The sequence below is a fragment of the Nomia melanderi genome, chromosome 3 (assembly GCF_051020985.1).
Source record: "Nomia melanderi isolate GNS246 chromosome 3, iyNomMela1, whole genome shotgun sequence".
NCBI lineage: Eukaryota > Metazoa > Arthropoda > Insecta > Hymenoptera > Halictidae > Nomia > Nomia melanderi.
This window is the reverse complement of record NC_135001.1, coordinates 21256656-21281812: the sequence shown is the minus strand read 5'-3', so window position 1 is coordinate 21281812 and position 25157 is coordinate 21256656. Positions and strand designations below refer to the sequence as shown.

Below are 25157 nucleotides of genomic sequence, written 5' to 3'. Positions count from 1 at the left end.
TAATGGATCCATTAACATATTCATCTGTTCTAAAACCTCAGCATCGATTTCTTATTTCAATCATTTCTTATCTTACGCGAGCTACGATGCATCAGATTTCTATGCATACTAATGACTTTGTTTCATTCGAACAGCGATTTCTATATACATTCACTCTTTTGAATATCAGTTCGCGATACTCTAAATCTTCGCTCTCGACAGCTGCCAGAAATCAATTCTTTCCTATAAATCGAATCAATTAATATCTGCCATCCTTTTTCAACGATCGACGAGGTAAACGCTTCGATCAGCTAGTTTTTCGGAGCAGGTTTTCACAACACTGTGTTCGCGCTGCAATGTTATGAATGCGCAAACATCCGCGGCCGTGTTATGATATTAAACAACGGCTCTGATGTATTAACATTCATTTCAGCCGAGTAAAAGTTTCAATATGGAACACGAACGGGTCGGTATACCCGGTCGACACCGATTCGAGGTTCCTGCAGCGTTCCATGGCATTCAGAGGACCAATTAACCTCTCACCTTCTAATACCGGGTGTCTCGTGTTAGAAATTTGAAATTTGATATCCGAGGAAAATATGAAATGTGAAATATGAAATGTGCTATTTGAAACTTGACATTTGAAATCGAAAGCTGGAGATATGAAATTTGAAATCTGAAATTTGAGATTTAAAATTTGAAATTTGAGATTTGAAATTTGAAATTTTTAATTTGAAATCCAAAGCTGAAGATATGAAATTTGAAATCAAAAGCTGAAGATATGAAATTTGAAGATATGAAATTTGAAGATATGAAATTTGAAATTTGAAATCCAAAGCTGGAGATATGAAATTTGAAATCTGAAATTTGAGATTTAAAATTTGAAATTTGAAATTTGAAATTTGAAATTTTTAATTTGAAATCCAAAGCTGAAGATATGAAATTTGAAATCCAAAGCTGAAGATATGAAATTTAAAATATGAAATTTGACATCCAAAGCTGAGGATATGAAATTTGAAATTTGAAATCCAAAGCTGAAGATATGAAATTTGAAATCTGAAATTTGAAATTTGAAATTTAAAATCCAAAGCTGAAGATATAAAATTTTCAATCCAAAATCTGTCGTATAAAATACAAAATTAGAAGTGTAAGATTTATAATTCTATAAATCCAAGTATTATCTCGCTCTCTGAAATGAAACCCAAGCGCTATCGGTGCGTCGTTCAATCTTCATAACAAAGACAGCCGCGAGCATGGAACTCCGTCAATTCCATTGAATGGTAAAGGATAATACGGCTGGAAGGAGGATGCTCGCGGTAGAGCTGGCGAGGCAATGGGTTAATCCACATCGAGTTCGATTACGCGGCTCCCTGGCCACTCCGAATGGATAATTCGATACGAAGGTCGGTCGAACTGTGAGAAGGTTGAGCGTCTAGATCTCCTTAACAGATCTCCGCAGCACACTTTACCAGGATGGAGAAAAATGCGAGGACGATCGCAGATACACGGCCGTAGATAGTAGCACAACGCCGCGTATGCAACTAACCGGGGAACGAGCGTTATTATCGCGAATTCCGTTGGTCGTATCTCGTTATTAAACGTCTGTGCGCCTCTCTCGCGCGTATCCTTGAATCCGGCTGCGCGCGGCTGCTTTATTTTTCATCTCCCTCTCGTGCCTTTTTTTTTCTCTCTCTCCCCTCCCCTCCTCCTCTTTATTTGTTTCGTTGCCATTAAAAATTATTAGCCCCGTGGAACGCGGCGCCGCGGCTGTTGCTTGTTGCCGTTCTAGGGTATATTTCATTTCTTGACGTACGATCGCGTGAACGAGTTCGCCGCACGGTGCGTTCCGTACGCGACCAGAATAGAAAAACCGACTTTCCTGCTGCTGGCTACTAATGGACCTCGCGGCCGTGTTCGGGGACTGTTGTCGGAATCGAAAGAAAGGTTTAGAAAGAAACGGGCGTGCCTCGGTCGTGTCACGTTGCCGATCACACGAAAATGTCGAAAATTTCAGTTTTTTAGAGGATTAACGCTATTCCTACCGATTCCACGTATCTTCCCACCGTGACCAGTCGAATGACTGGTCTTTAGCAGAACTTATGTTTTTGAATATAGAATGAAGATAATAGCCGATTTGACAGTATACAATTATAGTTTCTTGTATTTAGAAGTATATAATTTACATTTCATTCCTTTTCACCGCATTTTTTACAATTGCACGAAAATGTCGAAAATTGCAATTTTTATTCGGATTAACGCTATTCCTACCGATCCCACGTATACTTATACCAGTCGAATGACTGGTCTATACCACAACTTATATTTTTTAATATAGAATGAAGATAATAGCCAATTTGACAGTATACAATTATAGTTTCTTTTGTTTAGAAGTATATAATTTACATTTTATTCGTTTTCACCGCATTGGAGCCTACAGAGTTCAAAGGGTTAACGAGAAAAATACGACTGAGACAATAGAAAATGATCTTTACGTGAACATCTGTTAGAATGCAACGATAATACGAATAATGTAATGAAATTTAATTTATATTATTTGCGGAGCACGTTGTTGAAGCACTATTATTTTATATGGAGAACTATTAGTGTGATTAAGACGAGGTTTACGTTAATGAGGATATTTTAAAAGAATTTGAAAAACGTCACTTTTACCATTTTTGGATTCGATTAATACGATATGATTTTTATAGCACTGCGAACGTTTCGTGTCAGCTCGTAAGTATAGATAACTATTAATCGCGAGGATTCGCGACTGACGTTTCCCTGGCGGAGCCTAATGATAAGATAATCCTGCATTATGTTACGTCTGGTTGAAGTGTGAAGAGGACGGATAATCCCTTATTATCCTGTCGTGCTAGAACATCGGAAGCGGACAGGCCACACGGTTTCACCGGGACAAAAAAGTTAATGTACTATCTACCGTTAAAGTCCTGAACGATTTCTTTCTATAATCTAATATACGTGTTTAACCATAAAAAGACTGTGATTGGTAGTAAACACTCTTAGGTTTGATACGGATTTATTTACCGGACTTGAAGTCGACAAAAAACTACTGTAGCTCGTTGAAGGTTCTGTTATGCGCTACAGGAGTCAACGCTTTGCACTCGACAATATTTTTCATTAAAAGTATTCGTCGCTTTCTGACTGAATATGAGATATTCATATTTAGAAGACTAACTCGCGAACGAATGATTTAATTAGTCGAATAGCAAGAGATCAGACCAGTTTCCTTTTCTTCTATTAACCCTTTGCACTCGAAAGTTTTTCACTAGAAATATGCAATACTTTCTGATGGGATACAGACGATATTCCTTGAAACTAATTAATAAGAAAACGTACATGAATTAAGGATAGTTATTTTATTTCAATGTTACACGTACTAATGCATTATACAAAGCTTAATATTATATACAAGACTGTCATTTTGCTGTATCAAATCAAGTGGTGACAGAGTCACCTATCGAGTTCAAAAGGTTAATACGATTAATATGCAATTCCTATAAAAATTGTAGCAATAGATTATTTTCAGTTTCAGTAAAAGAAATATTAAACACATTATCTATTGAACAACCCAGTATTCGAAAAGACGCGAATTCACGTCAGCGAACGTGTGATTTGTAAAAACCTATTATCTACCACTTTCGATTGATCCACGCACAAGCGTACCCAAACAAAACACCCTGAACGCACAGTATAACGGTTCTCGCGGGAAAATGGCGGACGAACGAGCGGAAAACACGGGAGAAGTTCGGGATAAACAGGAGCATCGATATCCCGCGATGAAACGGCCGCGCGCATACGAAGTCGGAAATAATTCATTGTGATTCGGTAAAGTAATTCGAGTTTCGATCGATCCGGGAGCCCGGAGGAAATTCAGCGGCCGGTTATTGTTTTTCTGCGCGCGGCGGGCACCGTTCTCCGGCAAGGCTATTTCTGCCTCCTCGTATTTCAGCACGAAACCGGACTCGTGGCACTAATGAATCGCGGTTCTGTTGCTATTGCATAAGGCTATCTTTTTCTTGCCCACCGATTCGAACTCTGACGCCTGTGCACACACGCGCACACGCACACGCACGCGCGAGCGAGCGAGCGAGCGAGCACGTACTCGCGTAGGTACGCCCGTGCACGCACGCATCCAGCACGCCCGATTTGTATTTATCGCACGCAGCGGACGCTTTCATAAGAGATTTTGATCCACGCCGAAGATCTCGCCGCGTACCTCGGCGCGCATTAATCTCCTTCGATCGCTCGGACATCTTGTCCGTCCGATTACTCGCCTCTTTCTCGGCCGTCTCCCTAAGCTGCGCGAGGTGCATTAGAAAATTTCAATTTCTTTCAGCTGTGTCTGAAGTCGCGAGCACGGAAAGACGTCGAATCGTCGATGCTGGATAAAAACCGGTAGTGGAACTTCGATCGAACGATCTAATTGGGAAATCAACGGTTCAAATGGAAAATTGTTGAGCTCCAATGAAGGCTCTGGACGATCTGGATTGTGGAAAATGGCGACTCGAAAAGCGTTCGAAAATTGAGTTCCAATGAAGGCTCTGGACAATCTAGATCTTGCAAAACGACTCGGTTAATCGAAGTTCTACTATAATTCGTGAACTGGGGTTTATCGATAAACTTCACCTATTGTTTCTCCGAGTTATTCACGAAACGTTGATCTTTATCATTCTATCCGGCAGTAATGCCAAGCTGTAAGCCAGCGTTCCACTCCAATCGGCAGTATCGCTGCCAGAATTTAGGAATTCCATTATCGTAGCGTTCGGAGTTGGCTAAAAGTCATTCTACAATATTTTTCAAGTGATAAGGATTGACCTATCCGTTTCGATTCGAAATTGCATCAGTCCGCACACCTTACGCGTTACTCGAGAAGCGAAGTAAATAGAATCGCTGCCAGAATTTAGGAATTTCATTATCGTAGCGTTCGAAATTGGCTAAAAGTAATTCTATAATATTCTCGAAGTGATAAGGGTTGACCTATCCGTTTCGATTCGATTATGCGTTACTCGAGAAGCGAAGAAAATCGAATCGCTGCCAGAATTTAGGAATTTCATTATCGTTGCATTCGAAATTGGCTAATTCTATAATATTCTTCAAGTGATAAGGGTTGACCTATCCGTTTCGATTCGAAATTGCACGAGTCCGCACACCTTACGCGTTACCCGAGCAGCGAAGTAAATCGAATCGCTGTTACTCGCCTGCAACCACCGAGGCGCGAAATACGATTCAGTTAGCAGTTCGAAAGATCGGCGTCCGAGCTCGCGAAAGCGAAGCCGACGAGGAGCAGAAAAAAAATAGGTGGAGGAACGAGCGAATATCTCGCGAAGCGAGGTGTGACGCGCACCTCGTGAACTCCGAACCTTCCGCGCCGCGCGGCCGGAAAGAGAAAGCATCCAGAAAACAACGTTACGATCGGAGGCACGGTGGCGTTCGCGGAATTCGCTGGCGAGGTTCGTTATCGTTAACCGGGGGAATCGTAAAACGCGTCGTATATTTTTGCTGGAACGCTTCTGGCGTCCGCTCATTATGGCCGCGGATCAAAATACGCTTCGCGCGCGCGCGAGGACGTCGAGGACGTCGAAACGCATCGGCGACACGAGTGATGAGTTTCACGTATTTATAGATTTCCCGGCGAGATCCTCGCATTCCTGCGCATTGTCCTTTGCAGGACAACCGGGCAGAGCCGCGAGGTCTTCGCTGTTTATGCATGCGCATAGATACCACTTTTAATGACGCCGCGCAACTCCGCCGACAATTACGCCGCTTTGTTCACCTACCAGCGCGAAACGGACGCGCCGTCGCGACACGTCGGAAGGGTTTGAGCTGGTTCGGTCTGGCTTGACACTTTGACACGTCGAATGCCGTGGGGGTCACCGGTGACAACCAAATCGAATTATTGTAGTTCACTCACCTAAACCATGATTATTTGAGAACATTTCTATATTATAAATGATACTAATGTGGTGACATTCGGCTAGATGAACCTGTAATAACAGTGCAATTCAATCAAATAATTTAACGTTATATTTTTTCCATTTCAAGGATTTTGTAGCATAAAATCGTGCGGCAGTCAACGTGTTAACTGCATGTTAACTGTGACAGCATTTTCTCCATCAACTTAATACTAGGTTCAATGAACGCGTCAATTTGACGTGTACTGAATTTTATAAATATTATTTGGTAAATGTTTACATTGATTTCGATCGATTCAATTACACAAATGTGTATCCTAATTATGTACTTTTAAATCTGTAGTTTCCAAGATCCGGTAGATAAATAACAATTTTTCTAGGAATAATAAAATGAACCGTACAAATTTATTACACAACTTTGGAAATTCTTTAAAAAAGTACCACGCTGAAAGGTTATAAAAATTCAATCTTATAATAAATGAAATAAATATAAAACGTTGAATTCGTTGTAAACTACTTTCATTCACTCTCCTAAAAACGAATACAAGTTTACACAATAACAATGAAAATAAATCGATTGCAACGCGTCAACATTAGAAGTGCCGTACCAGTCACAGCTGGTTTCGGTTTCCTCGTTTCGCAATTATTGGTATCTTGAAAGCATTGAATACGATTTTAAAAATGAACGGTTTCACTTGAATTCTACAACGAATGTCCGAGGAAACTGAAAACAATCTATTGTTACAATTCGCATTAAATGCTCGTTGGCTCTAGTGTTAACGTTCAGCATTGCGTGATGTGTCGATATTTGAAATATTGAAATGAAATAGCTTTGTTACTTTATGTGCGGTTCCTCGATAAGTCGTTGATAAGATGTTGAATATTTCTAGTGGCAAATCGTCGAGCGCAGACGGTTAAACATCGCGCTATCTCGATGATTAGTCTTGTTCGTGGATGCGCCTGTTCTTTCGAGCTGAATCCAGTGAAGACGTAGGCTGCACCTTCGCCGAGAACAATCGATCGTTTGACTGTCCCGGGAGAAGTAAGATTACAGGTTCGGATTAGGCTAAGAAAGTTGTGAAACGATCTGAAAGCGTGGACATAGAAAGATCTCTATTAGCTTCACGGGTGTCGTCGAAGTTCAGTGGCAGAATACTGAAAATAAAAATGAAAATTTAACCCCTTAACTTGCACGCTCGAGTTAATTCGAAGCCTAAACAGGCCAAACTGTGAAAGTAACAATGAAAGCAAAGAAAAAATCGTTTCATTGATATCTATCATTTACATAGGATCATAAGCTACAACACTTATGTATTCAAGAATAAAATATATCCCTTCTCCATGGAACAAAAGCGCAGTATATAAAAATTGATTCTTCGGCCGGTTTTTTCAAAAAAACTGCGTTAAGGGGTTAATCGACTATCTACATCCAACCTAGATTCATTCATTACCGGCACCGTAGCGTGCAACGGACAAAACCATCGAGTTTATCCAGAATCGTAGATGCAGGTTCGAAAAGCAACGCAGATAATGCGAAGCGCTATCGCGTTCCCGGTTCGCGCTGGGAGCAACTTTTTCGCGCACCTGTGGCCGACGCAACACCACCACGCACGCGTACACGGTATTTCCATTAAAAAAGGAACCTTTCCTGTTGTCCGTGTCCACTTATCTCTTACATTCCAGCGAAGCCAAGGTAAACGGAGAGGAAAAAAAGGCTTGAAGGAGAGGGAGGAGAAGAAGACGAAGGAGAAGAAGAAGAAGAAGAAGAGGAGGACGTCGCGAGGAACAACGCAGCTCCTCTTTCCCGGCCCTAGGCCCCGAAGGCCCCCCCTCCGCGCGCGAGTTTCCTGCTGACCGATTCCCGGGGCCCAGGACGATCGTCGTGCGTCGCACGGATCGCGGCGAGTTAATTAAAGATCGATCAATTAGAGAACGGGGTCGCGCGAACGGACTTCGTGGAAATTATACGGTGCCCGTTGGCAACCGTTCCGACCACGGTTACTTCACTATTTCGCCTCGCGTGCCCGCTGGCTGGTTAAATAAAAATGCAAGGTCGGCCGGGAGAGAGAGATCCCTCTCCAGCCTGGCACGCCGCGATTTGGATCCGTTCCGTACCGCGCCGCGCCGGAAACCAGCGAAGGGAAACCGTTCGTCGATGGACGAACGAATCGAACTGTATCCTTGCCGTGTCGGCTGTTTGCACTGTGTCCAAACTTCATTGTTCGGATTGCTTCGGATTTTAAGAATGTTAACCCTTTACGTAAAATAGGTGAAATTCTTCGCGCGAGACTGCCAGATCTCTGAGTTCATTTCCAAGTGATTAACTCCCAATTCCTAATTGTTTGGTTTTAAGTCTTAAATTTCCAAGATCTATACGAACATGAATTTTTCTAACAGTAGAGTAAACTGCAGGTTGCGTGTCTGTAAACCTACTGTTAACCCTTTGCGGTCTGAAGTGCTTTTGGTTTCTCACTTTGAGGTTCACGATGTTAGTTGATTCAATTGCAGCTTAATATGACGCTCTGTTTGTTTATTCAAGAATATTTGGGAGTCATTACAGAGAGATCGGATTTTCATAGTTGGAGCACTAAGTAAACAAATGATTTAGTTATTGAAACAGCAACAGATTAGTACGTGGTTTTCTTTTATTCATTGTTTCAGCAACTGATATGTAATTCAGCTTCAGCTGAAGGTTTTTTATTTCGAAGAATTCTCGTCCAAGGGTTAACCCTTTGCCCTCTAAAGATGCGTCTCAGTCCCCACTCGATTGGAGCATCAAAATTGTAAAATTTCGTAGTTAACATTAAATCTTGAGTAATCTGTCAATAAGTGTAATGTGGAAATAAAATACCATTGTTCCCCTTATTTCGTGAATAGATTCCTCGTTAAGTTAGTTGAAGAAAATGTCATCTATATCTCATAAAAATAAATTGAATATTTCTAGTTACAAATTTTGGAGTGTGAAATACTGATACATGAAATACAATTGCAACAGTTGAAACATGCATGAATTAGTTTCCTTTAGCATCATTTCATGCAATTATGGAGAAGCTATCCAACGTTCATAATCGAATTTCCTCTTTGAAATTAACAAAATTAATTCGGAGCAACCGGCAGTCAATTTACGATATTCTTGGAGTGACAAAGGTTAGCTAGCACTTTCATCCATTGTGCTCCAGTGTAGTTGTCTGAATATATATTTGTAATAAGACGTTACCAGTGGTACTTTGTTCAACGAATCACTTTGGCGAACGACTTGTATAATACGGAGACAAGTGGCCGGGACAGTAAATGGAATTAAAACCCTTGCCTTATAACATCGAGTCAGGTATAGCGGAACGTTCCTCGTGGGAGCAGACAGCTGAGATGTTGAGAGTCGTCGGTCTGGAGAGCGTACGTCAACGATCGAAAGTATTTTGAGGAAACCTTGCGAGCAGGATGACAGAACTATTACATAGTAATCTGGGCGCAGAGTCCACGACGCCTAGAATCCGTTGTACAGCCTCTCGGGTTTTTCGCAATAAAACTGTTCCATATTTATGAGGGACGGTTATCCGAAAAAATTAAGTAATCGACCGACTAAACGAGGAAACAAGTTAATTCACGGTACTCCTTAATTATGCTTCGTATCCGTCGTTGGCGCGATAAAAACATCTAAGCAAGAAGGTGGTCTATCTCGGCGTACCGTCCCCAATTGGCAAATTCTTTCCGATTACCCGTATCTACGGATTAGAAGAAATGCCCGTTTATTAACGTTGCAGCACGAAGCGAACAACTGTTTGCTCTCCATCGGGCGATAAGTTACAGGCGCAGCGATAACGGTCCGATAATATTGACGATAACTGGATATCCAAGCCGAACGTGCAACGCGGCTTTCTACGAGTCTAATCTCGACGAGACCGGCAATCGAAACTCGCGACTCATCGGCGAAACCTTGGAACCGAGTTTAAGAGAAATTCTACCTGCTAGACGAGCAGTTTCTCGATCTAGTACTCGTACACGCGGCACGATGGAACATTACGGGGAACAATGAGGTAGCTCGTACTCCGCTGATGAACAATTTAACACTAGAACCGCTGGATAGGTTAAAGTGACCTATATGAATGCCTTCCTTTACAATTAGCGAATCGATGTAGACAATTTCCTGAGAAATGGCTGGATACATTGATTAACCGGTTAACTGTGTTTTTCGTTAGAATATATTTTAACACTACCGAGCACTTCAATTGACTTTTGAAAATTTCGCTATGGAAACTCCAAGAGTGCATCTGTTCAGACTTTAATTGATTTACAATTCAATTTGAGTAGAATGAATTTCTTGAATAATTTCTCAGATACATTTGTTACCTTTCTAGTAATTGCAAGAAGACATCAGGCATGGGTCATTTGACCCCTCTGGTAGTTTTAGTGTTAATTGCATTTGGCCTGCACAATCAGAGATTTTTTAAACTAAACTCCACACTTAACTGGTTATAACACGTAAAATGAAATACGAATTGGCGGAAGTTTCGATAAATACACTTTTGCGATTTGTATGAGACAATGTTCGTCTTATACAATATCCACCTTGTAATTAGCCCTTTCAACTTTGTAGGCTCCGATATTGCACCGGTTGTGATATTAAATATTTTAATAAATCAAAGAAACTACCCTAAAGTTATTAGGTTTTCTATCATTAATTATCAGATTTTTATTAAAAGATCGAAGGTATGTTATAGCATTTTTCATTTTCACTGGAGATACCATAAAAATTAGTTGCAGTTGCTGATAGATTAGAAAACCATCTGGAGTGCTGAGGGTCAAGTGTCAGACACGTGGCAGATTTTAAATAGAATTTAACCAGCACAAATGTTATTTCATTCCTATGAATTGAAAATGTTATTCTTCTGATATCATATATTATATCTTACAGGAAATATGGACAGGAAATGTGCTCAGAATTTTTCTCTTTTCCGATAAATTGTTAATGACGAAGCTGTTCGATCGTAAAAACAAACCGTAGTTCAAGAGGTTAACCCTTTGCACTCGAAAGTTTTCCACTAGAAATATTCAATATTCGATGAGATACAGACGATCTTTGAAACTAATTAACACGTTAAGCGCCATGTCAGTCACCGGTGACTGACGCTTCTGAATGACTGAAAAACAATCGTAACATACAAGACAACCGATGTGAAATAAAAATGTTTAACGAGGCAACTAAGTTGATAATAGTGTAACGCAAACGTTGCAAACAATTCATAATTATTCCTACTTTTCTTTGTTACAAAAGACAAACTATGGGAAAACGCTTAAGATTTTCATGGCGCTTAACCTGTTAACGAGGAAACATACAAATTAAGAAGGAAAGTTATTTTATTCGAATATTCCATATATCGATGCATCACACAAGGTTAATATTATACATAAGACTTTATAATTTCGCAAATCAAATCAAGTGGTACCGAGAGTCACCTCTCGAGTGCAAGAGGTTAAAAGGTTCCACTGTTACAGCATCCTCCGAGATCCTCGCTTCAGCGTCAACTACAAATTCGACTGGAATCAAGGTGACTCAAGTGAAAAATACCAACGCGAGATAGATTGCGATGAATAATTCATGAACCGCGGACAGTTAGACGATCATTTTTCATATTCCAAGTATTTACTTATACACGGCCGTACATCGTGTTCGAAAGATGTATGAAGATGAATCGTTTGATCGGACTCTAAGCCGGCTGACAAGGAAACCTTTCGCGGCTGCTTCTTATTAATAAGGGCTTCGACTAACGTTTCTATTCCTTTTTTCCTTCCACGTCTCTTTGTCACTGTCTGATCAGGGGAGACCCGTCGCGACTCAACGTTAGAACTACCGAACACTCGAATTGACTTCATTAAACACTAAACGTTAGTTTGTACGTACATGTCCCTACCGTAACCAGTCTGATACGCGTTGATTACAAAATAAGGATAAACAAGTTAAACTATCAATTTCCCTCGGTGAGAACAGAAACAAAAGGAAGGACAAGAATCGAGGAATTGATCAATCCGACAGTATAATTGATACACTGTTCAACGAAAGCAACCGCAGAATTTTAAATCAAATTTCAAAACCAATCAATCATGGTTTAGCGTTAATTTTCCTGTAGAAACTCTAAGGGTGCGTCCACTGAAATTTTGAATCATTTGTTGCGTTTTCTTGTAGAAACTCTAAGGATGCGTCCACTGAAATTTTGAATCATTTGTTGCGTTTTCTTGTAGAAACTCTAAGGATGCGTCCATTGAAATTTTGAATCATTTGTTGGGTTTTCTTGTAGAAACTCTAAGGGTTCGTCCACTGAAATTTTGAATCATTTGTTGCGTTTTCTTGTAGAAACTATAAGGATGCGTCTATTGAAATTTTGAATCATTTGTTTGCGTACCACCGAATCAATTTCTTCAGCCTCCCAGAGAAGCATCGGTTGGCATCGCAGTAATTGAAACAACAAAATCAGGAATTGGCCATTTTGACCCGTCCGGTAGTTCCAGGCGGCTTTTAGGCGGATTCGAAACGAAAATCCGCGCTAGCGGCGAGCGAGGCATTCAGGGTCGCAAACGATCGCTCTTCCTACATTCTCTGTTGCGATATCCAGGCTCGAACGGCTTTGTTTCGTGCGCGCCGCGTCCTCGACGCGTAAAAATAACTCGATAGTTTAATGTAAACGTTGCGATACACAGCCTGCGCGCACGAGAGAATCCACCCGGAGGGTTTCCGCGAGCACACGATCCTGCCTCTCTCGTGAAGCGATAATTGGGAACGCAGCGGATTCGGCTTTCGCACGGACCGACGAAAATTGCGACGGAAATAAACGCTTTGTACCGACGCGGATCTAATTGCGACCGGCTCTCGACCGGTTACTCGCGTTAACCCCCTTTTAACCCTTATCGCCTCGAGAATATCGGGAAATGAGTTTTAACGCTAGGTTTACGGAACGCGTCAAATTGACGCATATTGGATTTTAGAAATATTTTGTAAATGTTTACGCCGATTCTGATTGATGCGATCACACGGACGTGTGCCCCAATTACCTACTATCGAATCTCCAGTTTCCACGATCTAAATAAACGAGCATCAATTCTTTTAGGAATAATAGAATGAGGTGTACAATAAATGCCTGTAAACCTAGCGTTAACCAACTCCAAACGCAATGATAAAATTGCAGAATTCTGACAGTGATGCTACTGGTTGGAGTGGTGAGGGTTAAAAGTGTCTAATTTGTATACTTTGTATAGCAGGGGTGGTCATCCTTTTATAGCTCGCGCTGAAATATTTTCATTTTTTTAGTTAAGATGATTATAAGTCTATATATAATACAGAATAAATGCAATGTTTGTGTAACTCCCTGACAATTATGCACAATCGCCAACAGGATAGGAGAATTATACAACTTGTCTAACCTCTACCATTTTGCCCGTAACATATATATTAATCTATATGAATTTTTCTCCGGAATTGCACACCACTTTTAACAGTTTGACTGCTACGTCATCCGGGTGAATTCGGGTGACATTATTTTTCACAGAAACTTGGACATTGATTCTTTTGATGGCGTACCGAACAAACCGAATTTTGTTGGATACATGAAATATAAGAAAGATAGTGGAGCAATTATTAAGAATTTTAATTTCTCAGTTTCTGGTTAGTGAAAAAAACTGTTTCGAGTGCGTGATAGTTTTGATGAGTGTTTACGTGGCAGACAAATTAATCACACCATGTGCCATTTTTTGGCAGACTGGCCATTCCTAGTGCAGCTTTTCACAGCAACTTATTTCTTTCACTAAATGTTTTTAAATTCTTGACAAATTTACAAATATAGTTTACCTCCCAAATTGAGTTGTAATTGAACATTAATTTCTACTAAATTTTTATTTCAATTCAATCAAATAAAAGGTAACCGATCTGTACGCCCGACGAATCTGCTCGTCGTAAAAAGGAAAAGGTTGCCGTTTCTTCATGACAAGTGTACTCGTCGTGCACAGCGAACTGGTTAAACGGTTATTTATCGGGCAGCGTAAACCCGCGCTCGCGCCGCGCCGGTGAAACCAGCGACGGATAGGATAGCTGTTCGCCTACGATTTCTAGCGAACGCGGCGAAGCGCCCGTCAAAACGCCAGTAAAACTTTTCCATCGCGCTTTCGAGAGCTCCGCTGCGCCGTACGATGTAACGCCGATTTCGATCCGGGATACGCGGAGTGTAACTGGTAACTGAAACAGGCTGTAACTCTGTTCCCAATGAAACGCGAAACAATTCTAAAGGGAAACTTCGCGCTACTCGATAAGCTTTATTAGACTACGAGACCAGTTTTTTCACGAATGCACGCGATTGCAAAATACAACTGCACTTTCTTTTAACGAAACATCAATTTCTTTTTAAGCAAAGCGTCATTTTACATAAAACTCGTTTAACCCTTTGAACTCTGTAGTCTTTCATGTAGAGTTTCATTTCAAACTCAAACATTAAGTTTTTTAAATATTTTTAAATATTTCAAGCATTAGCAGTAAAATTACCGAGCAGTTAAATTGACTTTTCGAAATTTCTCTATAGAAACTTCAAGAGTACATCTATTGAGACTTTAATTGATTTATAATTCAGTTTTCGTATTGCTAAATCAATTTCTTTAATTTCCAGAGAAACGTCTGTTATCTTTTAACCCTTTGAACTCTATATTGCACCAGTTGTAATATTGAATATTTTAATGAATCGAAAGTACCCTAAAATTATTCGATTTTCCACACATCCAAATTTTATAATGAGAAGGGAAATAAAAGATTGAAGGAATGTTGTAGCATTTTTCATTTTCATTAGATACTATAAAAATTAGTTGCAGTTGCTGATAGATTACAAAACCATCCGGAGTGCTAAGAGTTGCATTCTCGAACTCAATATTCTTCGAGACTACTTCGAAGCTTCAGTATTGTGCGAATACTTGATTATATTAGAATCACCACTTTATTTACTTAAAACAGCGCGCTTTCAGTGAATCTTTTTCATTCGAAAGAACCTGCAAAACCTTTGACAAATTTGTTCCTTCTTTACATCCACCGCAGTCTTGTAAATTGTTTTCAATTTCCATTCACGCCTCGAACCACGCTGTACGATTTTCTTCGCGAAGTTATGGCAATTTTATCGCTCGCCGTTGCGCGACGAGAGGCGAATTTCCAACGGAAAAATAGTTTCTAAATTTGAGAATGTCTACGACCGTAAGAAACATTTTCCTCGGGCGATTCAACGATGTCGCAATCCCCGAGAAAAGCGATCCGAGGAATTGGGAAATATTTCGTCGAACGATCCGCTTTCGTAGCGCGCGTTCAATTGGAAGATGTAGAAGCGCCCCAGAACAGTCACGTTCCGGGAAAAAGATCGTCTAAACGAGCCCCCGGATCGACTCTAAACGACTGGTAAAAATTTACGATCGCCGGTCGCGCCGATCTCAATTCGTACCGAGAACTTTCCCAATTGAGCCAATTAGCCAATTGCGATAATTAACGCGGCACACGATGGGACGCGGGTCCGGGCTGGAATTCTGGTTTCTTTCGTCGAGAACGATTCTCGTCGTTTCCACGCTTCTTTCGATAATGAACATATTAAACAGCGCAATTGGAAACAAAAGAGAAGAGAAGAAAATTGAACCCTCTGTGGGCCGAATTTTTGTTCACGATTATAACAAAATCTATTCAGTACAAAATTAATAAATATCCACATATGAATACGAATTAGAAATGTATTCGATAGTTTCAATAATTTCATTAAATATTTCATTAAACATTTATATTTTGAAACTTTCAGGTTGCAATGACATTGAACTGTCACGCCTGAGGGTACAAAAGTTGAAGTTAACCGATTACTTCATTTTATTCACCACTTCGAGTGCAAAATGAAATAAATCAACAAGATGCCAATATACTGACACGTGACTTCAAAGTTACATGTGCCCACAGAGGGTTAAGTAAAATCTGTTTCTCTTCGGAAAGGACGGTGGGGCGCGGTGGGAGAAGGGTCAGTTTCGAAAAGAATGTTTCACTGCATTACGTTCAATATAATGAAATTTTATTTTTCATTGTATTTCATTCAAAAATAAAATTATTCGTAAAAAAAGATTTCTCCGCTCTAGTCGGTAGGCAATATATATGTATATATATAACATATATACGTGTAAATATATATATTCATATATATATGTACATATATATATACATACATATATACATACATACATACATACATACATATATATATATATATAATATTACATTATAATAGTAATATTTACTCTCATGTATAGGGTTATATATAACTCTATATATGCTTATCCGCGTGTCGTCATTACCGTACCACTAATATACATATCTGTATATACATATACGTATATATATGTACATATATTCATTAATCATATATAACTATATATATGTATATACACATATACATACTCTAATGGGGTTTTCGCTTACTGACTAAATCACATTGTGGTTTTTCATTATACTTTCATACGTTTTTTGTGCCGCCGCTTTTTCTTTCTTTTCGTTAATTCTTCTCGCTCGTTTCTTAGCCCGGCATTCAAATCTCGCCCTCCGCCGCCGCTTTCTCACTCTATAATTCTCGCGTCTTATCCGCTAAAAAAGATTCGTGGCTTTTTCTTTCTTTTAAATCAACGCTCGGCGTTTCCGTCCGATCCTCGCGCGCCGATTTCTCGTTTCTCGGATCATACGAGCGAGAAAGAACGTTAAAAACGAACAAAAAAAGAGGAGGGAGAGAGAGAGAAAGAAAGAGAGAAAGAGAGAAAGAGAGAAAGAGAGAGAGAGAAATATAAACAAGAACTAGTATAGAGAGTGCGCTGACGCGAACGAGAGATCCTCGGATTCGCCGACGATGCGATTTCTATCTCGTTACTTGGTAAAAAAGGCACGCCGTACGTGATGGCTGATCCGCAGGACCGGCGGTCCCCCGATCCTCCTAATTTCTTTTCTCCGTCAACTTTCTCCTGGCTCCATCACGGAAAAACACGTGATCGTACTACTAGGCTGGCCGAAAAGTCTTGTTCCCGTCGGGGATTTTTAAAATCAATTTCACTCCATCAAACCAGACAGAGTTACTCGTCAACCAGTCGACCGTGCAACTTTAACAATCTCGGTATAACAGGGTCAACCTATTATAGTACGCGGAACGAAGAATTACATGTTCACTTGAGTAAATCGTTGAGAAATTTATATATATTGTATTAACTGTGTTCGTTGAACAGTTAACTGGTTAAACCGTACATTGTCGCTGTTCGAGAACTTTCGAACATCAGTTGATTTATTTACAATATTCATTCGCACAGTGTATTAGATCGTCCCATAGGTCCGCGCCGTTCATTCGTCCAGCGTGTAACGTAGTATTTGATTAAATGTACAAGTTTCAACTTCCCGGCCCGAAGCGGTTCAAACTCGTACCGCTTCGCGATTACAGAACGCGACGCGAGAAGTGTTAACACACCGCGGCGCGCACTTATGGGACGACCCGATACCGTAAGAGTAAGAGGAACACGACTCCTCGGCCAGCCCGAAGTCGCTGAAAATCGCCGAAGACGCAATTCCGTCGAGGAAACGCTGTCCTTTCGCAAAGCGACCGTGGATCGCCACGGTGAATCGACTTGTTAACCGGGTGACCATTTCGGCCGGGAATTGTACACCAACGTGTAGGCACTTTTTCGAGAGGAATCAGACGAACCCTGCGAGGATTCGGCTGCGGTTGTTCGGTCAAACGAATAGGAAAACGAGAAGCGATTCGAAGGCAAAGGACGGCCGCGAGCAACGGACGATTCCTCCCCGGTTAACAGGTTCCCCGGGAAACAAAGCGAAGCAGGAGAAAACGAAGAGCGCGTTTATCCCAACGCTGGAACCGCTAAACTTGATTTCTTTTGTAATTATCGAAAAGGCAACTTGAAATTACTGAAGAAATTGGCTCGAATTGGAAATCAATCGAAGTCTCTGCATAGAAAAATCAGAAATCAGTTTCGCCGTTCAGCGGTGGCAGCGTCGAGGGAACTAAATTACACGGTTACAATCGTCGAACGCGCCGATTCGCGTGAACAGGTGGAAAACTGTGATCGCCGACTCGAAATTCGACTCGCGTGCGGTCGCGGCGAAAGTCGGGTTCGCGACGTGTACCCGAAAAATAGAAATTTCTTATCCTCCGTGTTTAAATTGCAATCTCCCGATGCGGCGAGCCGTCGGCGCTCGCCCGTTGTACTAACGATTAAACCTAACAGCAACAGAACAAGGGACCGCGAGGGACGGTGCACAGGCGAAGCGTCGTTCCCGGCGTATCCGTTCGCGGAGCGAGCGAATCCTTGAGAATGATTCCTCCGGCCGAGGGACTTTGAAAATGCGCGGAACACGCTCGGACTATCGCTCCGGAGACTATTCGCGGCACGTTATCGGCGCCGCGCGCTGAATTCGGAATCCTCGTGCCTTCGGGAGGGTTACGTAACGCTCGCCGAGAAATGCAGTGTCTTTGCGCCGCGCAAAACAACGAATCGGAGCGTTCCTGGCAATGGGAACGCGGCTCTGAGAACTTCGTCGAAACTGTTGGCTCTTAACACTAAACGCACCGGCACTTTGCACGTACCTGTTCTACCTTAAACGATAAACAATTTGAACGACACTCTTGGAGGGAACACGACAAATGAAAACCGATTAATGAGACAATATATATATAAAGTTAAACGAACGAGAAACACAGGCTTTTCGAAGAAATTTTAAAAACAGGCGTCTGACCGGTCGCGGTACGTTTAGTGTTAATCACGTCGAATGCCGTGGGTCACCGTTGACCCCAAATAGAATTACTGTAACTCACTCGATTGACCTTTTGCACTCGATTTTTCGCTAGATTCGTCATTTTGTGATGGAGTAATAATTATACTTTGTTACAACGTAAATAGGAACAATACACAGATCAAGAGATAGAGCTGTTCTGTTTCGACATTTCATGAATAATTACAGTATGTGAACTTTGATATTGAATATCAAACTACAAATTTGCTGCGTCAAACCAAATGGCGATCGAGTCTCCAGAGTGCAAAGGGTGAAAACATTTCTATACTATAAATAGTTACCTAACGCGATTACATCCAGCTGGATAAACAATAATGGCGATCCGAATCGAATACTTGATACTTGTAATTTCTTCGTTCCGCGTTTTCCACCGCGTGAAGTCATTCGGCATTCGACGTGTTATCGAGGTAAATTTTATGTAATATTCGATCGACACAGGAAAACAACGAACGTAACGCGACTGCTTAATTATTGCTCGTTCAAATGTACTCCGCGCGTCGCGTGTGAACTTTATTGCTGATCGCCGTGAAGATTCTCGTAATCATCGGCGCCATTGCACGGGCCGAAATGTTACGGCACTGTCCGAGGGAAAACTCTTTTTCTTACAGCGATTCCTCGCGTGATGGCACAACGGTAACGCTCGCTGCGCGCGGTTCCATTGTCCCGCGCTCGCCGGACAGGAAAACGGATCGAAATCGTGTCGGTCTCCTCCGCTTTCGTTTCCTCACGCGAAAAGACAATCTTCTGTGTAACACCGGTACCACCCGACTGATCGAAGCGACTCGTTTCAGACTACATTCGTGAATTCAAGCTAAAGCGACCAACTCCATTCATTGAATGTTCGAAGTTTAACATTCGTTCAATTTAAAAATTTCGTTTGATTTACGCTCTAAATGGTTACTGTACCACCACTGGCACACGCTTGTATCAAACATCGTGTGCCATCAAATAAATAGTTCGTTAAACCATATTGTTGAAAATGAAATTACTTGATAATTTCAATAATTCCAAGAATTCTTTAAATTTCACCGGCAGACGAGCAAAAACAAATTACCGGAGTCAATGTGTTAAACGGTTCCTTGCGTACTTTAATGCGTAATTAAATTCTACTTGTTATTTCGTGGAGCGAATCGCTTCGGCAAAAGAGAGGCTCAATCGATTAAATGAAATTTCGTAGAAAGATAAAATCACGAGTCGATCCATCCCGATCGTTCGGTGGTCTCGGTGTCGCGCACGTGTCAACAGAACCGCGCGTGTGTGTAACATGTGTGTGTGTGTGTGTTTGGGTATTTATGTGTATATTTTATGCAGATCAGCGCGTGGTACGCGATGCGCATAAGTTACGAGGGCATACTGGACAAGACTAGATGCACATATGACGAAACGAAAATTGTTCCAAGACACGAACGGATGTCGAAGAACCGAGAGGGACGCGACTCGTTGCTAGCGATGGGCCCCCATTTCGACTCGCTTTGAATCTGTGACGAAAGATTCGAGTCACTCCGAGCATGATTTGATTCGATAAATCTGTTGGAAGTCTCAGAAAGATTCGATAGGTCTTGGAGACGCCGAGACCAATCAAGGCGTTGAATCTCTTCAAAATTTCGAATCTTTCTGAGACTTTCAAGAGGTTCATGGAATCTCAATGATTCGATGAGTCTTGAAGACTTTGAGACTAACCAAGGCTTCGAATCTTTTCAGAATTTCAAACCTTCAAGATTTTCGAGAGGTTTCTGGAGTCAAATTGAACTTCGAATGCTTCGAATTTGCACAGTATTGAAATACTTCGAACCGTTTCGCAGCCGAGATTGGAATGCCCATCGCTGCTCGTTACACACCAGTCTCCAGCTTAAAACCTAAGAAAGGAAAGATACTCGAGGCTTCCCCGTGCCGAGGGTCACAGTTCGAACGCGAACCACCGTGCTCGCCGCGCGCGAATTAAACGGTATAACATGCTTTCCCTAGAAAATTTGTACAAAAACAGAGTCTCGCGGGGCGAGGCCCGGTGTGTCGCGGTCGAACGCGCGACAAGATGGTCTCCGACGGTGATTTCAACGCCGGCAACTGCGCTCCTAACGTCTAATCCAGTGATTCCCAAACTTCCTTGCTCGCCGTGCATTTCAGACAAGATACTTTGGTTCTGTGTCGACTGAAACCTGAGGTTCGTTTTCTCTATAGCAAATTATGAAACGCAAAAAACCCTATTAGCACATCATGAAACGTATAGTTCGATTACGTATATAAAACTACGCAATCAAACATTCATTATATTATTTTGGTAATTACAATCTATAAGAACTTTGTAAATTCCCCTTTGCATCTTTCAGTTTTAAATCTCCTTCGGCGCACGGTTTGGGAACCACTGATCTATTTGTACAGAATCTATTTGTATAGCCTTAAAAACAATGGTAGTCCCCTCTGAACCTGTTAAACGGGCAACTCGGTCACAAGATTGAAAAACGAATAAAAAGCGGCGCGTCTCGCTGCGCTCGTCGAGCGCGAATACCACGCGATTCGCATCGATCCGAGTATTCGGATACGATCGGCTCCATCGGAGTGCAACACGTATGCCTACGTGAAGCGTACAAAAGAGAGAGAAACGTTTAGTCAAGTGGAAACGACGAATCAGCTCGTCCTCCCCGGTTAACAGGTTAAAAAGCGGTGTTACACGATCGAAATCGGGAAATCGTCCGAGCAAAAACCATCTATCTTGCGGCTCGATTCAACGACAACTTGTACGGACGTGTGTCGCTCGAGTGGCAAATCTTTTACAGCACCGTGTTAACTAACAATTAGCTCGTTCTACTCGTCCTTGATCCGCGCGCGCGCGTTCGCACCAAAGATTCCGATTACAGAAAGCACTTTCGTTTGCTCGTGTTTGTCACACGAGCGCGTTCGACGCGTATACCCGTTCCTCCCGAAACGGTTCTCTTAGCCTATTGAATTGTTACTCTGCGCGTGAATACGTATACAGCGTTATATACATTACATCGTTACGAGTCTTCGACGGTTAGCCGATCTTTTTTACTTTTTTAATTTTTCTGTTCGGATAGAACCAACCGTTATACAAACAGGGGAGGGGGGAAAAACGCTCGCGCGTCGCGAGAGTACAAAAAATATTCCAATCGTTTCCGATCGCGGATTGCCACGAAATCCCGGACCAACCGAGGATCGTTCCCGATCGCTCGAAATTGTAAAAACTCCTAAGGACACAGGGGGGAGAAAAAGAGAGAAGAAAAACATTAGAGAATACGACAAAAGAAATCGAATCGGAAGATTCCACAACAACGAGCAGTTCATCTTACTCGCTAGCGAAACGCGCGACGCGATCTCGCGCGTACAACTCCTCCGCGGCCGATCGATCGATTCGCAAAGACCGCGAGAGGATAGCGCCGAGAGGGGAACTTTAGAACAAAGGGGCTCCGAAGAAAGGCAACAATTGGTCGCGAAACAATTCGAGTTCCCCCTGGCGAGACAAATATATCTGGGCGCGCGAACATTCAAATCTCCCGCCAATACTCGCGGTTCTCCAAAATGGCCGCCGCGTACCGCAAGGTCCCTCTCTCTCCACTGCCAGGTCCCACCCACTCTCCCTTTTCTCCATCTCCATCTCCATCTCCATCTGGTCTCTTCTCCTCTCTCCGTTGCTCCTTCCCGTCACCCACTCCTCCTCCTTCTCCTCCGCTCCAGTCTCCTCTGTTCTCCTCCTCCTCCTCCTCCTCCTTCTCCTCCCGCTCGTGCACAGTTCTTCCACTTATCGCATCGCCGCCCCCCGTGCGTCTACGCGATTACTTTTCACGTGCGCGCGGGACCGCGGCCAAGCCAGCCACGCGCAGAGACACACGAGCGATATTTAGAAAAACAAAGAAAAAATCTTCGTCGTGGTCTCGTGTTCCTTTCAGAGAACACCAAGGCACTGCCGGTCCTCTCGCGTCGCCATGTCGCCTCTCTTCGTCCAGGGGAGGGGGAAGTGAGGCAGGTGGAACAGCAGAAACGCAAAGTGAAACGGTGAAAAGAAAATTGATCCGTGGTCCTGGATCGACTGGACACTAGCAGCGGTGGTCTTCAAGTCGGAGCCACGTCGCACTGTTCGCGAGCCGTAGGCATCGCCTAAACGTGTCCATTGGACGAGACGACGATCGACCTCCCAGTTAAGGTAACCGCAGGTTCGACGGTGTAGTCGCGCACGCACACACAGCCAGCCCCACCAAACGAAATGTATACACGTCGGAGAGAGTCTCGTCCCCCGGGTCCGTGACTCAGAACTGGCCGGACACGGCCATGATCTGGCAGCCGGAATGCACGTGGTCCATCACCTGCTCCTTCAGCCGGCACACGTGCTCCTTCAGCTTGTGCACCACAGCGCTGAGCTCGGTGTTCTCGCCCTTGAGCAGTTTGACCTTGTCCTCCAGCCTGGAGATCCGCTCCAGTTTGCGCCTGCGGCATTTCGAGGCGGCCACGCGGTTCCTCTGCCGCTTCCTTTCGAGCTTGATCCTCTCCTGGTTCTCCATGTCGATGGGGGACATGGGCGGCGAACTCGACACGCTCGGCACCGTCTGCGGCTCGTCCTTGATCTGCACCAGACCCTGGCTCACCGAGGATTCGGTGCTCTGCACGCTGCTAGGCGGTTCCAGCGTCGTGTACGTCGCCCCGTGAATGCTGCCCGGCTCCTGCGAGCTGTCCGAATGATGAAGCTCGTTCAAAGCGTCGACGAAACCGCGCGCGTACTGTTCCTGCGCCTCGGTCACTATCTTCGGGAACAAGATCTGCGTGGGCGTCGGTAAATTCGTCACCAGGCTGTCCTGTTGGGCGATTATGAACTTCTCGAGCTCCGGCGAGCCGAGCTTCAGCATGTTCAGGTCCGGCGAGCTCAGTATGGGCGTCACGTTGTTCAACGTCGGCGGCAGGGGACCCAGCCGCGGCCTCTTCGCCTGGGGACCCTGCCTCTGACACACGTTCAGGTCCAGCGTCAGATTACGCTTCATCTGGCCCACGTTGTTCTCGCGATGCATCGCCCCGTAAACGTTCGCGTCCTCGTAGAACGTCTGCTCCATCGTAAAACTCCGCACCATCGATGCCGTGGGGACGAGGTATGCGTGACGATCAAAACTTGGTCAGCGCACTAGGTCTCTCGCGGCTGGAATAACAAAACACACACTCCGCCGCCGCCGTCGCCGCCGCCGCCTGTTGTGTCCACACGTCGTATTCCCGTCGCACGTAAAAACCTCCTCCTGGCTAGCTGGTGTGTGCTCGATGATCGATGGTAATCGCCGACTGATAATCGATCGTTCCCTGTCTCTCGGCTTTTCACGCTTTTTCGCCCAGCACTCCCTGTCTCTTTGCTTTTTCACCGTGGTTACATAACCAGCACGGAAATTCACCGACGGAAGAGAGTCTTTTTTATCGCACTACGCCCAATCGTCCTTTTCGCCCCACCGTGTCACCGGACGCGAGACCCCGGGCACACGATCAACTGGAAAACTGGGTATTCCACGTACCACCACCGAGCGTGACACGAGTGTGTCGCGTATGGATTACGGACCGCGCGGTGTAATCGGTCCAAAACTTGAGACGCAGAACGGTGTTTTTTCTTTTTTTTCGGTTACGCCTACTCTATGCGCTCTCGACTCGCGGGCCTCCGTCGCGAGAGAAAGAGGAGTTGTAATACCGTTGAACTTGAAGTAACTTCGGCAGCCGAGGATGTCACACGAGGGACCGAGCTGGTTCAACTGTCAACACAACAATGACTCACGAGACGCAATCCGACGAACGTGAGGTTCTGCGCGTGTGCACCTCTTTAGAACGGTCGTGTTCGTACGTCTAACGCGAATGTCACTCCGCCGCACCGTACGAGATCTCGACAACTTGTGAACACCCAACTAAACGTACTGCCTTATATCCCGTGACTCACGACTCCTAAAAATAGCACGGTCGTCACCGGGCCGCCGTACCATTGGTCCCGGATGGCGTCACGACCGCACTCCCATTGGCCGGACAATCGGCACTACTAGGAAATGAGCGACGCATGCGCCCTGCCGCGCCTCGATTCCCGTGGAGGGAGAGTTTGAACGCCGGTACGCGCGTTAACGCTGCAAACGACTTTTACTCGTTCCGATGTGCCAAGGGAGAGTTACGAGACCGAGTAAGATGTTATTTCGATTAATATTGGACAATATATTACCTCGTCTCAAACACGCACGCGTAACATTGAAAACAGAATATTCCAATCGATGCGACGAGTTTTTAAAATAGTATTTAAATATAGTTGCTCGATACTGAAAATATTCTTGGTTCTCTTGGAATACTGGCAGAATTGACTCTGAATAATCGCACACAAATACCAAATAAGTTCACTTTGAACATTACGTTCTCTCGCGTTAGAACATAATTCGTTTTCCTAGTTAGTTCTATTG

At 43.3% G+C, this 25157-nt stretch overlaps 1 protein-coding gene across 1 annotated transcript; it reads right to left on the bottom strand.

Annotated features, from left to right (window-relative positions):
- Positions 1-14704: 14704 nt before the first annotated feature.
- Jra (Jun-related antigen) lies at positions 14705-24624 on the bottom strand. The gene has a single exon (XM_031982320.2). The coding sequence runs from the start codon at positions 23814-23816 to the stop codon at positions 23004-23006; it is 813 nt and encodes a 270-aa protein (XP_031838180.1). The 5' UTR covers positions 23817-24624; the 3' UTR covers positions 14705-23003.
- Positions 24625-25157: the final 533 nt, after the last annotated feature.

Coding starts and splice junctions, on each gene's coding strand:
- Jra (XM_031982320.2), bottom strand. CDS start 23,816: ATGGTGCGGAGTTTTACGATGGAGCAGACGTTCTACGAGGACGCGAAC.